General features: G+C 43.7%; 1 protein-coding gene across 4 annotated transcripts in view; it reads right to left on the bottom strand.

Moving 5' to 3' along the window:
- Positions 1 to 423: 423 nt before the first annotated feature.
- The window catches only part of LOC141726819 (DDB1- and CUL4-associated factor 12-like), a 50,503-nt gene continuing 36,418 nt past the window's right edge, over positions 424 to 14,508 (bottom strand). For all 4 annotated transcript variants that reach the window (XM_074531886.1, XM_074531888.1, XM_074531885.1 and 1 more), the window contains exons 8-9: positions 3,417 to 3,601; positions 424 to 2,662 (exon numbers count right to left, since the gene is read on the bottom strand). In XM_074531886.1, the coding sequence (XP_074387987.1) occupies positions 2,504 to 2,662; positions 3,417 to 3,601 (344 nt within the window). In that variant the 3' untranslated portion in view covers positions 424 to 2,503. The remainder of the gene's footprint in view (positions 2,663 to 3,416; positions 3,602 to 14,508) is intronic.

The following is a 14,508-nucleotide window of genomic DNA, read 5'->3' as shown; positions in this document are numbered from 1 at the left end:
GACACGTTCCAGGGGTGCCACGGTGACCTCTTCAATAACCTAGAGACTCTGCTGACTCTGCAGAAAGATCAGCCTCCATGTTTAGAGGCTAGAGCTTAGTCCATAAAAATACCCTTTTTGCCCCTTCACCCAGACCTGGAATATGCGTCAGATTTATAGATCAACATCAGGGCTAGGGTTTCCAGATCAGTAATTTTCCTTTGGCACTGCTGACACTAAGCACCTAACTAGTTGTTTCAGCAGAATTAGAGAACACTCAGAGTCAAGTGTCTAGTTTCTTTTGAAAAGAGGGGGGGGAAAAGGCACCTCAAACCAAGCCAAACAAAACAACTAACCAGAAATTGTTCCCTGTGACAGCATGATCTGACATGGTAGCCGGAGGAATAATCCCAGAAATACACATACTGCCATACTTCACCAAGATTTGTTTTTCTCTGTATACTTCCACTTTTCAAAACCCCTAAAATAACCTGAGGTAAATTGCCATCACAGAACAACACAGGCACCATTACATCTTTAAAAAATAGCCAACAGCTCTAAATAAAATAGTAGCTCTTTTGCTACTCCATAGTTTATAGTTTCACCATGAACTGATTCAGTTTAAGCAACCAACCCACAAGGGAAGTAGAATTATGAAACACCATAAAAAAGATCTGTTTGTGAAGTACCCATGTCAGTGCTCAGTGTGAGTAAATTATACTTCTGAGACAGGTGAATGTCTGGGAGACAACAGGATTTTTCATCAGGATGGGAGGGAACTGCATTCCTTGCAGGATTTTCATCCAAGTGTCCTCTACCAACCAGAAATTAAGCCCAAGTCTCACTGCTTGGCATTACTGATGAAAATATAGAGTACAAAGATGAGAGGGACCACAAAGACACATGCGGACTAGTTCTAGGCAATATGGCAGGAACTGCACATTGGGGATTAGAGCTACTCTACAGTGGTGGCTGTGATCTCCAGCAGACACAGAAGAACAGAGCATGTCTCAGCTTTGTCATTCTTCTCAGCTTCAGCCAACTACCTATTTGGTACCACAGCAGTGAGATACAGGCACACTCTGCTCCACTGGTGACAAGGGCATGGGAAAGGCATTCATCCCAGCAGAGGACAGAGGTATCAGTGACAAGCCAAGCTTGGTGCCTGCCAAAAGGCTAGGAGGAGTACCCTTGAGTCCTGCATTTTAGTGAGTATTAGGTAAGACCATCACCCTGGAATGCACATGCTTCATGGTTGGACCTGAAGGGCATTGGACCTATTCTCCCCACCCAGTCCCACATGAAGTTTGTGGGAGTTTGATCGCAGAAGGCAGCAGGGGATTCAAGGAAACCTGAGCCTCTCCTACAGCAAGCAAGATGACAACAGATGCTGCTAGCTCAATGTGAGCTAACAGCAAGTTATCTTGCTACATGGAAAGATTCCAGCTAGCATTAGACAAGTCCAAGATGCACTCTTTACCCTCAGAGAAAAAAAAACCAGTTTATTTATTCCATTGGCATATTAGAGGAGATGGCCAAACAGAACAGCTAAAATGGGAAAAGCTTCCACAACCTGGGACAAAAAGAGGTCCTGGGTTTTAGGCAGTTTATGAAGAACCCATGAGCTACCACAGCAGCATACTAAGGAATCTTGACTCATCTGAAAAATTGATCGATTTAGTTCATTTTGAAGGACAAGAATACTCACGTCCCTAGCCCTCATTTCCTCTCAGCACCTCTGCAGGCCCTCAATGTAATGTCATCATGCAATAGCCACACCGCAGAACAGCCTATACAAACTCCAGTTGTGCAAGCTGATTACTGGGAGAAGCAGAAAAGGAACAATGGATAAATTTTCTTTTGGCACTGCTGAAAACTGCAATTCAAATACAGATGCATTTTTTAAAACTCCTGCACTTTGGGCTTGATGGGCAATACCCCAGAGGAATCTATCCCTGGGCTCCAATGAGTACATATTAAAATGACCATACTCCTCTATGTATAAACTGTGTCATTAGACTTGTACTTTTAAAAAATAAGATTAACCCAGACTAGGGCCAGGCTCTATAGATAAGCTACTACTTTATCTCTTACAAATATTTTTAATATTTTTAAATTACAAGCAGTCCTCACTTCAGGTAATGGAACTGACAAAATATCTGAAGACACACAGCCCCTAGACTTTCACAGAAAGTCCAGCAGCAATTATGCTATAAGAAGGAATCCTATGTCACAGCAAAGAGGAGGAGGCACGTGGCTAAGACAGCCTAAATGTGGGAGAAGAGTCATTTGGAGTAAATACAATAAAAAAGGATTTAAAAACCCCTTTATATAAAAGACTAAGCAGGTTAAAGTAAAAATAATGGTTCAAAAACATGTACAAGAGTGTTGGAGACCAACAGAAAATTGCCTAAAAATAACTTGCATTTAAACCAGAAGTCAATGGCATCACACAATTTTGTTTTTAAAATGGCAAAGAAAAGTAGAAATCTGTGTCAAGATCAGCATTTATGAAGAGTTATCATTAGCTCCAGAGACCAGCATAATTCCCATGAAGTCCTGATGGAAGGGGGCCTCCTGCCACAAAGAGTTTCGTTCCAGATGAGTCGTAGCAGTGGGTATAAACAGCATTTGGGAAGAAATGTATGTCAGAAAAATAATTTCTCCAGGTTTCATCATGATTCTGTTAAAGGAAAGTTTAGATTATTACTGCTGCCAAACAAACCCAAAAACCTTGTTTCACAAAAGCAGAAGGTTGTTTTCAGAGCCTAAAAAGGGATCTTCTCTGTTAATACTCCTGAAGCTTCAGACAGATCAATAACAATGTTGTCCTGAAGATTTTTCTGGGGACATTGGGGCCAAACATTGGAGAGGGGAGATGAAGGGTAGGGAAGATATTTTCATCAGTTTTTAAAGTTACATCACAGTGATGAAAAGGATAATAGAGAAAAGTTAGACAAAGCCATTAACTGCTTTATGATAACATACAGGAAACTGAACTCAAGTGCCTGCCATGGCATTACCTCAGGAGGACAGTTTCTAATACTGCACACAATTAAATCTCTCTTGCTTTGAGTACCACATTAGAGTAGCACATTTTTAAAGGAAGACAATGAATTTTGTGTTTGGGGTTGTGAAAACTAGAAGTTAGATTGCATTAGAAAATATGAAGATATAAAATCTAGTTCATTTATGAATCAGTGCATAAGAAAAGTACTCAGTATGCCTTACACTTGAGCAACCAATCATTCAATACCCTTTCATAAAGCTTTTATAGAGAGCAATACTGCAGCACTTCTTGCTTTTCAAGATTAGCGTTATTATTTACATGATCACTGTTTGACTGGGACAAATTTCATATAATAGCTTCCATTACTACAAAAAGAACCAGTGTAAACTCCTGTGTAAAGGGTTTCCTACAACTACAAGATACTCACCAGCCAACCTTTCCCAGTAGTCAACTTTAAAATTTCACTTCCTCCTAATTTTTGCTTCTGTCCATAGCTGGCATGTGAGGGCTTTTCATTCAAGAACCTCTGGGCTCGGATATCGTAAAATAATAGGGAACCTTGCCCCGTTCCCACTGTGATGATGTGCTCATAAAAGCTCACCGATCGAATACCTGCAGAAAGAGAAGGGACATAAAATGCAGTAATGAAAATGGATGCTTTGGCTCTGTGGTGCTGCTTCTTGATGTCTAAAATTTTCTTTAAGAGGAACTACCTACTAATAGTATTCTCCATAACACACAAGTTTGGGCCACACACTGCTATGGAGCAGTTCAGACAAATCTCATTGATGCTATTGAAACAGCAGCTTCAATTACATATACTACTTCCTTTCTTTTCTGATGCCATCAGATACACTGATGATGTATAGTAAGAAGCTTAATTCTCAGCAGGCCCCAGCTCTGACAGATAAACAAATATCACAAGCCATTTAGGATCAAAAGTAGTTTTGTTTTGCTCACAAGCCTCTAAGCGAACACACCATGAGTATGTGAGCAGCAGACAGAGGAAAGAACACACTGGTTCCCTCCACAAGCTCACACCCTATCTAGCTATCTGCCAAGATGTGATAAGTGACTACGTGAGAAAAATTACTGTTTCAGCTGCTATCAAGTGCATTTTGCTGGTCAAGAGGCTAGCTGTAAGCAAGTATAAGCACTTGTCACTTTGCTGCTAAGACAGATCAGGATTTTAAATAATTTTGAGGCTGTCCCTGCTCAAATAATCTCATACCAGCACACCTTACTTCATAGCTAGTACTTTTAGCACTTTACCCAGCAATAAAAACAGACTAAGAATACTACAAGCAAAGCACCACCATGTTACACCAGCACATGGGAAGCTACAAGTTTCCAATCCAAACAAAACATTCTAACACAATTCAGTTATGCCATTAAATTGAGCAAAATAATACATTTTGTTTTCACAAAATCTTAATCTGAAGCCTCATCTTCAGATTAAGATTCAGATTAAGCTTCCTTCCCTTGGAAATAGTCTTGAGGAGATTCTGTATGTAGGAAAATGTATTTGCAAAATGTCCTGTCATCTCTATTGTGCAAAAGGTTTGCTCAGTATAAGTACTCTAACACAAACAACTCTTCTATGCAGATTAAACCCCACCACATCTATGCTACTCTTTGTTGTACAACATAAAGGCAGGTTATAAACCCTACAGCTTTTTAAGCCCTCTTTAAAGTTCCACTGAATTACAGCCTAAACAAGCATTCAAACAGGAAGGGAAAAGAGTGAGTTAGGCCAGATACATCCATGTGTCAACTGCTGTCACTGTACCAAGTGGGGCTAAATGTCACAAAACTTTTGACATACTGGAATATAACCAGCAGTACATGTGACAGCAGACATCCAAGGGGTGTAGATGTAGTTTACCCTTCCCCTCTGTACAGAGTCCTAACTAGAAACACATCCTCATTCTTCCATCTCCACAACCTGAAGTTACATCCACAGCCACCAGCATCTGTTAAACACACTTAGAACAGGCAAGGTCACATTGTTGTGTTCTAGATATGAGGTGAAGTCTTGGCTGCAGGCTTAATAGGTGGGAAACCATTGTGCAAGTCTCACACTTGCTGAATCTCTAATTCAGAGAACTACAAATGCATCTGAGCAAGTTGGGAGACATCTCTTCCTCTTCATTGTTGTCCTGAACCAGGTTCTTTCACCTGGTGTGCAAGAAGCCAATCCTCACAGAGTCAATGTATTTGATTTATTTACAGCTCTGACCAGAAAGGGGTACTGGGTTGTAGATCCACAAAACCAGCACACTGAGGCACACAAAGGCCTACTTAAAAAGTTACAACATTAGGCTATTAGCACATCTTACTTAAGTCACTACTTGCCTAAGTTTCTATTGGCTTATCCTTTCTCTGTTGCGCTTTAAAGGCATAGTGTCCCAAGAAATCATGGCACATGCTCGATGAGTAGTGGTCTTTTTGTGAGTAGAGGGTGCCTGAGCTAGGGATGTGTTTTTTATTATTATAATGAGCAAAGTTCATCATTAGGGCAAGTTCTCACCACAGAACCAGTCAAAACTGGGGGTTGATTGTCTCATCATTAAACATCCTGTATAAGAAAGGTATTATCTTCTTTGTTTTGCCTCCTCTTCAAGGACTTAGTCCATCAGTTTTCTGTCTTCTATATTCCCATGGTTATTGCTTCTATTGCTTAACTGCTTTGGATGGAATATGAAAGAGATGGCATATACTTTTCAATGCAATTAATTAATAAAGCTATAAAATACAAACCAACTGTGAATCTTTCTCTAACAAAAAAAAAAAAATTGAAGGAAAACTGAAGGAATCCATTTTGTACTCACTACTAAGTGGATGTTTAGGACAGGCCTTCAAGAACAGCACTTCAAATTGGCTCCTAAGGGGCTGAAGTACCTCAGATTAATCATTCCCATCAAACTAAAAGCACCACCTGTGCCTAGAACTTATCACAGTAAGCTCTTCTACATTTCCAGCACTCTACCACCTGTGGGCCTGGACTATTTGGGTCAACAAATTGAGTCTTACTCCTCAGAGGCAGGGAGCTCTAAAAATCCCAGAAGGAAATGAAGATGCAGTAGCATGTCCTACACAAAGAGTAGACACAGTCTGTGCTGTGCAAGCTTTGTCCACTGCATTAACATTGCTGCCTTCAGGATTATAAAGTCACAGGCACACAACATTGCTCTGCAGGCCAATCAAGCAGAAAGAAGTCACTCTCACAGATCAAGAACTACAGTCCAGGGCCTGCACTTTCCTGTATAGCTGCTAAGAAAAGCAACTCTTACAAGATGCACTAAAAAGCATTTGCTACCTTCTCACATAGAGGAGACAGGGTTATACTAGGTAAAAAACACCCTCAGTTTCAGTCTTACTAAGTGACATTTCTCTGATCTGCTTTTGTATACAGCATTAATGAACTGAAGTTAATATGGACTTACCATGTCCAGCAGTTGCATTTAGAAGCTGAAAGCACATTCAAGTAACACTTCAAAGCACTTTAAAAGTTAACCCCGATTTTAGTCTGCAAATCAATAAACAGCCTACTTTCTAGAGGTGTTGCACCATTTCAAGTCCCAGTGAGATCAACAGAAAGTTGAAACACTCAGTATTTTGGGAATTAATATTACTTAAGTGCCTCCACCACTACCCACACACACCAAAAAAATCTACTTTGCAGAATAGAAAACAGTATTGAACAAAGGTTTTCTCTAGACATGAACTAGCACCCCAGAGATACTCTCTACACATAAGTCATCCCCTCAGCAGGGATGATCACATAATTAAAGACAGAAGTTTTTAGCCACCAGTCACCACTGGGCACCACACTCCCTTGTCCTGGTATTTCTTCCTTATGATACTGAAGGGTGACCGTTGGAACCCTGGATGCTGAGACTTTCTGTGCTGACAGGCACTGATCCCCAGGAGAGCACTGCATTTGACCTGAGGCCATGGAACTGGCTTCCAAAATTGATTGATAGCACTGAGACTACGGGTGTGTAGTTGGTTAGAAGTGTGTAATATCACAGGGTGGAAAACTTCGTTTTGGGTTTTTAGTATGGAGGTAGATAGAAGACAAGATGGGGGATTTTGGGAGTTGTCTGATCTCCTTCTTGTTCTTCATTTACTCCATTTTCTGCAGTGTTGGTGGCACAGAGTGATTGGTTAGAAAGAACTGCAATGCAGATGTTGCGTGGACAGACAAGTAATTAGTAACTGGTAGAAAGGTAGAACAAAAGTATGTTTTAAGAGTTAATTGGACAAAATAGCTTTAAAAGACCTTGAACCTGTGAAAAATGTTTTTGTGATTTGTGTCAATTGGCAATGGAATCAGCAAATGCTTGTATCTGCTGTGTCGAAAGTGGATGTGTTCCCTGGGATAATTAAAAAAACAGTTTTGAAACTTTTTGACCGAATAGCCAAATAAAGCATTGAAATAGAAGTATAGTAGAGTAAAGAGATGAGGTAGCAAGATGACTGATGCTTAGAATAAAATAGAGGAAGTTGTGGTAAAGCTAAGGGATATTGTAACAAAGCAACTAAATGAGTATGTATAATAAAAACCATGATGCACTTGACGAAAATCATGTAGCAGACACCAGTAAGACCTCCCTCCAGACAACCACAAGAATGACAGGAAGCCATCGACCACCTGGAAAGATTATGAAATTGCCGACCCCAGCTTATTGATATTTGTTGATTTGGACTAATACAAGCACACTGGAAAATGCTTTGTAGGCTTAAAAACAGTATATATATAATGAACAAAAATTTGGTTAATATTTTTTTTGTGAGAGGGAGTTACAGGGACGCAGCCAGATCTGTCTCTGCCAGGGTTCTTAGTGCTTTGTTATTGTAATACCGGGTCGTTGTAGCTTATCTCCTCTTTTGTATTACTAAAAGCCCTGGCTGGGGCGAGGTAATGGCCCTTCTCTGAGACAGCAACGGGTGGGGACCTTCCCAAACAGTGAGGAGAAGAGACCTAGAGGGAGGGGTTATGCAAAGTGACTCCAAGACCAGCAGGCTTTGGGACCTCGACTCCAAAATGCAACGAGAAAACCCCAAAAACAATGAGCCAAATAAGAATTGAGAGACTAAAGTGGTGTCTGGACATGAGGAGCCGATTGCTGAGCCTGCAGAGATGCGGAGTCCCTCTCGCCCTGAGTAGAGAGTCGTCCCAACGCCGGGATCAGGTGGCTGCCGAGGCTGAGAGGACCAAGATCTGACGGGGACACCACGCCCTAAAGGCTCCCACAAGGACTGGATCCCCGGCTCTGCCCCTAGTGGACAGAGCTGCACATGTCCTCCTCCTCTGAGTCGCCCTGGGAGATGCGACGGGGACTGCAGCCCTGCCGAGCCGCCCAATCCTGAGCTGATCACTTTTAATAAAGGCATTAAAAAGGAGAAGAAGTCTCCTGGCCCTGTTTATTTCATATATACTCTGGTGAACTTGTAGTGGTGTGTGCTGTGAGTGGAGCAGTGACTCCTCAGCCACCCAGCGCTGCTTGCTTGCTTTCTTTAAAATAAAAGATATAGAGAAATAAAATTCGGTTCGGCTATCAAAATTTTATATCAAACCTGTGTGTCTTGTGATTTTTGGTGCCTTCTCTTTGTATGCTAAGTCTGAAATGTAGACAGCGTGCTGAACTTCTGATAAGAGAAAAATTAAGAACAATCTGAAGACTGAAAAAAACAGAAGTCCCATCTGTCTCTCAATACTGGCACAGAATTTTGAAGGGGTCTCCCCAGCAGGGGGATCCTCGGGGAGGGTTTCCACAAACTGGTGCCCCTGTGTAAAAGTGCGAACTCGGCAGGAAGAGATTGTGCCAGGACTCTCCTTGACGAAAGCCAGGAGCCAGAAAAATTCCTCCGGAGGTGAATATCTCGGCGTCTTGGACACTTGGAAAAGCTGGTACAAGGGAGCCATATTTCTGTGAGCTGCTGGTTGGAGCACCGACAGATACCCAAGGATGACAGACCCATTAGGGTCGGCTAAGCTGTCAAGGAGCCAAAATGGGGGGTAACGTCTCAAAAACAGAGGCAGATGTCGTTAATTGTAGTATATGGTAGAGATAATTAATGCTGTAGAAGCAGATATATATGTGTATAAAATATTGTGAAGATTCAGAGTTATGCCTCTGACCACTCTGGCTGGGAACAGAGTTCTATTCTTATTGTAACCAGTTCCAGGACAACGTTAAGATAATATCAGGTCTGTTACCGTATGAATGGGACGATCCCAGGCTATTACAGAGGATTTCATCTCGCACTTACACTTGGGAGATAGCATCTGGACCTTCCTCGAACGGAATGTCTCGAGGAGCTCACACGACCTGCACCTGGACATGATTTCATCGCGGTACTCAGGAACTGGTATCATTCTATTACATGTGAATGCAGCTTCTGCCTGGATACTCAGACATTCCTCTGCATCTCCGGATTGGCCTTTGTCTGTTCCTACACCTGTATGGATCCAACTCTACATGTGAAGGGACACAAAGAAATATGTGGTCATCCCTGCCCCAGGCAGAATAAACTGTATATGTTATGAAGAAAAATTCGGTTAATATTTTTTTTGTGAGAAAGAGTTACAGGGATGCAGCCAGATCTGTCTCTGCCAGGGTTCTTAGTGCTTTGTTATTGTAATACCGGGTCGTTGAGGCTTATCTCCTCTTTTGTATTAGTAAAAGGCCTGGCTGGGTGGGGTGGATGGCCCTTCCCCGAGGCAGTCCGCTCTTCCAACATAGGGAAGACACCTGAGAGGGTGGGGGGGGTTATGCAAAGTGACTCCAAGACCAGCAGGCTTTGTGAGACCACGACTCGAAACCCACAGAGAAAACCCCAAAAACAACGAGCCAAATAAGAATTGAGAGACTAAAGTGGTGTCTGGACACGAGGAGCCGATTTCTGAGCCTGCGGAGATGCAGAGTCCCTCTCGCCCTGAGCAGAGAGTCGTCCCAACGCCAGGACCAGGTGACCGCCGAGGCTGAGAGGACAACATCTGATGGGAACATCACGCCCTAGAGGCTCCCACGAGGACTGGATCCCCGGCTCTGCCCCTAGTGGACAGAGCTGCGCATATCCTCCTCCTCTGAGTCGCCCTGGGAGACGCGACGGGGACTGCAGCCCTGCCGAGCCGCCCAATCCTGATCTGATCACTTTTAATAAAGGCATTAAAAAGGAGAAGAAGTCTCCTGGCCCTGTTTATTTCAGCTGGGGGCGCTCGTCCGGAATAGCCACGTCGAGAGAGGACTCAGGACTGGCCATCTTGGAGCTCCAGGACAGCTGGCTACCAGGACCAGAGAGATCGGCTCAGAACCAGCGACACAGAGGAGCACCGGAACACCGGATTGGTGAGAAAGCCGGTGGCGGGAGCGGGAGACGTGCGCATGTGTGTGTGAATGAGACGAAGGCCGGCAGCCGGACTTTCGAAGTGATAGTGGACCTCTCAGTACCGCGGTTCCATGCTTTCGCGAGAAAGCCGGCCGGGAACAGGGGGCGGAGCTTGGAATTAGCGTGAGTGAGTCGTCTCCCAAGGGGGAATAAAGGGCCCCCCCCTCCGGGCGTGCGGAGGGAATATTTGTATGAGTGGCACGCACCCAAAATAGGCCCTGACAGAGGGAAGTCAGGCAGATTTGTCAGTCCCGAGAAGGATTCGGGTAGCATTTGTAAGTCTCGAGAAGGATCCACGTAAGATTTTGTCAGTCCTGAGAAGGATTCGGGTAGCTCACAAGCCCTGCAGGCAAAGTAAGTCCTGGCACAGGAGCCAGGCACAAACCCCAGCAAAGGAGGCTGTGGTTTGCTTTTAAGTCCTGATACGGTGAAGCCTAAAAATTGGTGGGTTAGGCAAACTAAAATTCAGGCAGTTGTTTTTCCTGACTGAGGGAGTCAGGCACGACCCGGATTCTTAGGCCGAGGCTTCGTGTGTTCAAGTCCCGATAGATGTAAGACCTGATGTGGGGAAAGTTAGGCAATCAAGAGATTGGGCAGTTGTTTCAGTATAAAGTCCTGAGCATCAGGCAGAAATGTGAAGTTTCAGTGGAGGAGGCTGAAGCTCCTCAAAGAAGGTTCTATTTGAAATTACCGGTCAGTAAAGGCACCTTTGGGATTTTTTTTACTGTTAAGACCTGTAAAATGGGAGGGTGTAATAGTAAAAAGACCGGCAAGAGACTGAGGTATATACATCCCAGTAGTCCCTTAGGAGAACTGTTAGTAAAATGGGATTCCATAGAGGCCACGGAGGGATTAGATAAAGTGAAAATGATCCGTTATTGTATGGAAGTGTGGCCAGAATTAGAGTTACAAGGAGGATGGCCTTGGTGTGGGACAAAGGATAAGTGGATGTGCCAGCTATTAAATAATTATCTGACAGCTCGAGGGGATACTGATCCTGAGCAATTATTGTATGTAGCCTGCTGGTTAAAGAGCGCTGTTGGGGATGAAGGGGTGCGAATCTGTAAGGTACAGAGGAAGAAAGAGGGGAATGAAGGAGGGGATGATAGGACTAGTAAAAGATGGGATCCCCTGGATTATTTGCCTCCTTCTGCCCCTCCACCTTATAATCCTCTTCTTCAAGCACCTCAAATGGCAGGTCCGGTTCTTCCCCCGGCTGCCATCTCACTACCACCTGCTCAAACTCCTCCTTCTACCTCTTCAGCTTCCGCTATGATAAACCCAGTATCCCCTCCAGTTCCTTCTGCACCACCACAAGTGCCTACTCCACCTGCTGCATTCTCCACCCCTTCTCCAGCTGCACTTAATATCCTCTCAGGCTCTTCTCCCCCTCCTATTGCTGTCCCTTTACCTCCTCCTAGTTGGGGCACAAATGTCTCCTCGCCCGATAAACAGCTATCAGCAAATATACCTGCTGATGGGCAGAAAGTTCAGGGTAACCCAGATATCCCTCAAAGTAGTTTGGCATCTGAAGATGGGCCGTACTGTAGCACCAGATCCAAGACCTCCAAGGCAGAGAGACTCTTTCCCCTCAGAGAGGTTCCTGTGGGAGGAGTAGTGGGAGGTGTTGGCTTTGTGAATGCTCCCCTAACTGCTTCTGAGGTGAGAGGATTCAAGAAAGAGTTGGGGCATTTAGTTGAGGACCCAGTGGGCATAGCCAACCAAGTGGATCAATTTCTAGGTCCAAATATCTACACTTGGGGGTAGATGAATTCCATCCTGGGCATATTATTTTCTCCAGAAGAGGTCCAGATGATTAGGGTGGCTGGCATAAGAATTTGGGAGAAAGAGAACAGTCCAGGACCCCAGGTGCCATCAGGCGAACAGAAATTGCCACTAACGGATCCCAGCTGGAACCCTAACCAGGAGGAGGGGAGGAAGGCCATGATGGAATATAGGTCTTTGATAATACGGGGGATCAAAGAGTCAGTTCCCAAAGGAACTAACACCCAATTGGCATTTCAGGGCACGCAGGAGAAAGATGAAGCTCCTGCTGCCTGGCTTAATTGCCTAAGGCGGAACTTCCAGTCGTACTCTAGAATAGACCCAGACACCCTAGAAGGTCAAATGCTACTAAAAGTCCAATTTGTTACCAAATCTTGGCCTGATAAAAGGAGGAAACTGGAAAAGATGGAAGACTGGCAAGAGAAGGACATAAATGAGTTATTAAGAGAGGCATTGAAAGTGTATTTAAGGAGTAAGGAAGAAAAAGCAAAGGCCAAGGCTAAGATCATGGTTGCTGTAGCTAGAGAAAGTGCAGGGTGGGCGGGTCCACCACCAGGAGGAGGCAAGGATAGGCCTCTTGTACTGTCAGGTGCAAAAGGGATAGAGACACCTCAAGTCCCTTTGAGAGAACGACATTGCTATTACTGTGGAGAGCCAGGACACACCAGGAGGTTTTGTAAAAAGCTCAGTCGCGATGTGGCAATAGCCAGGGAACAAGATAATTTAGGGAAGATCCTTAGATGTGACAAGTAAAGGGTCAGGGGCTTTATACTTTAGGGGATCCGATGCAACATCTAGACGAGCCCTTGGTAAACTTTGAAGTGAGACCCCTAAATGAAGAATTAGAATTTTTGGTTGATACAGGAGCAGATAAGTCCTGTCTCAACAAAGTAACATCTGAAGTTAGACAAAAATCCAGCTAGGTAGAAAGGATATCCAATACCACCAAAACTGGCCAGTAAGACTTAACTTATAATAAGTGGTGTGAAAGTAAAAGGTACCTTATTGTTGTCTTATTGTGTGTGTGAGAGTGAGTCACAAAGTCAGCCTCAACTTCCCGGGCAGGTGGGAAGGGGGCAGTGGAAGTGTGTGTGTGTGACCTGCAAAACCAGAATAGTGCTGCCCAGATGTGTGAGGGAGCTGTAGCTGTAAGAGCGTGAGTGACACGCAGGCAGCCTCACAGGTGAACGTGCACCAGAGGCAACCAGAGTCTGGGCCCTTCCAAGAGGCTCAGAGATACTGAGACCTGTGGGCCAACCCCAAGGTGAGGGGGGGCTATAGGGACCCGTGATTTTCTAGCAATAATTTTGTGTCTTAAAGGTGTGGAGGAATGTGTAAAAGTGAATGAGAAATGAGGGAGTGAATATAGACAAATTAGAATAGAAGTAATGTAGATTATGCATTACAAGTTTTACCACATCTCCTTAGAGGGAAGTGTATTGTGTAGAAAAATGGTGTAAGGAAAAAAAAAAAAAAAGAGATAAAGTGTAAGGGGTTGAAAGAAGTATTTAAGCTGTAAGTGAAAGTAAGAAACAGAAGCAAGAGATAAATAAATAAGATCTTGAAAAATAAAACAGAAAACCAGTGAATTAAATACACAGAAAAATAGGAGAGTAAAAGTACTTTGGGAGTTAAGTTAGCTGAGAAATACAACTCCTTGCAAAATACAGAGTATGTAGAAGTTGATGAGAGAAACATACAAACTATGGAAAAAGAGAAATTACTGATAATATTAAACAGAGAAACTGAGTTTTGATAAAATCATTAACAGCAGACCATTAATGCCTGTGTTTGAAAGCCCGTTTCAGGTATTCTTCATTAATAAGACGGTTGGACTCACATCACTCTCACCCCTGGCATTGGACCAGGATTCAACACCAAATTTTTCCTTCTGGCATTGGGCCAGACTCCCAGTTTCTTCTTCTGGCATTGGGCCAGACTCCCAGTTTTTCCCCTCTGGCATTCTGGCATTGGACCGGACTCCACCCCTTTCTCCTTCTGGCATTGGGCCAGACTCCCAGTTTTTTCCTCTGGCATTCTGGCATTGGACCGGACTCCACCCCTTTCTCCTTCTGGCATTGGGCCAGACTTCCAGTTTTTCCCTCTGGCATTGGGCCAGAGTCCACACCACTCACCTTCGGGCACTGGATAAGGATTCATCCACATCACAAGTTAATTCACCTGAGTATACTGGGATTTAAAGTTGACTCTCAGGAGGAAGAGTCAAAAAGACTGAACTGTATAGGAAAAATTGGTATCAGAGTTCTAATATTGCTTAAAATGTTTCAAAACTGTTTTGTGTAAATTATGTTGGTAAAAAGTTTAAGGCTGTAAAT

The sequence above is a fragment of the Zonotrichia albicollis genome, chromosome W (genome assembly GCF_047830755.1).
Source record: "Zonotrichia albicollis isolate bZonAlb1 chromosome W, bZonAlb1.hap1, whole genome shotgun sequence".
In the NCBI taxonomy this organism is placed as follows: Eukaryota; Metazoa; Chordata; class Aves; order Passeriformes; family Passerellidae; genus Zonotrichia; species Zonotrichia albicollis.
This window is presented reverse-complemented; position numbering and strand designations above follow the sequence as displayed.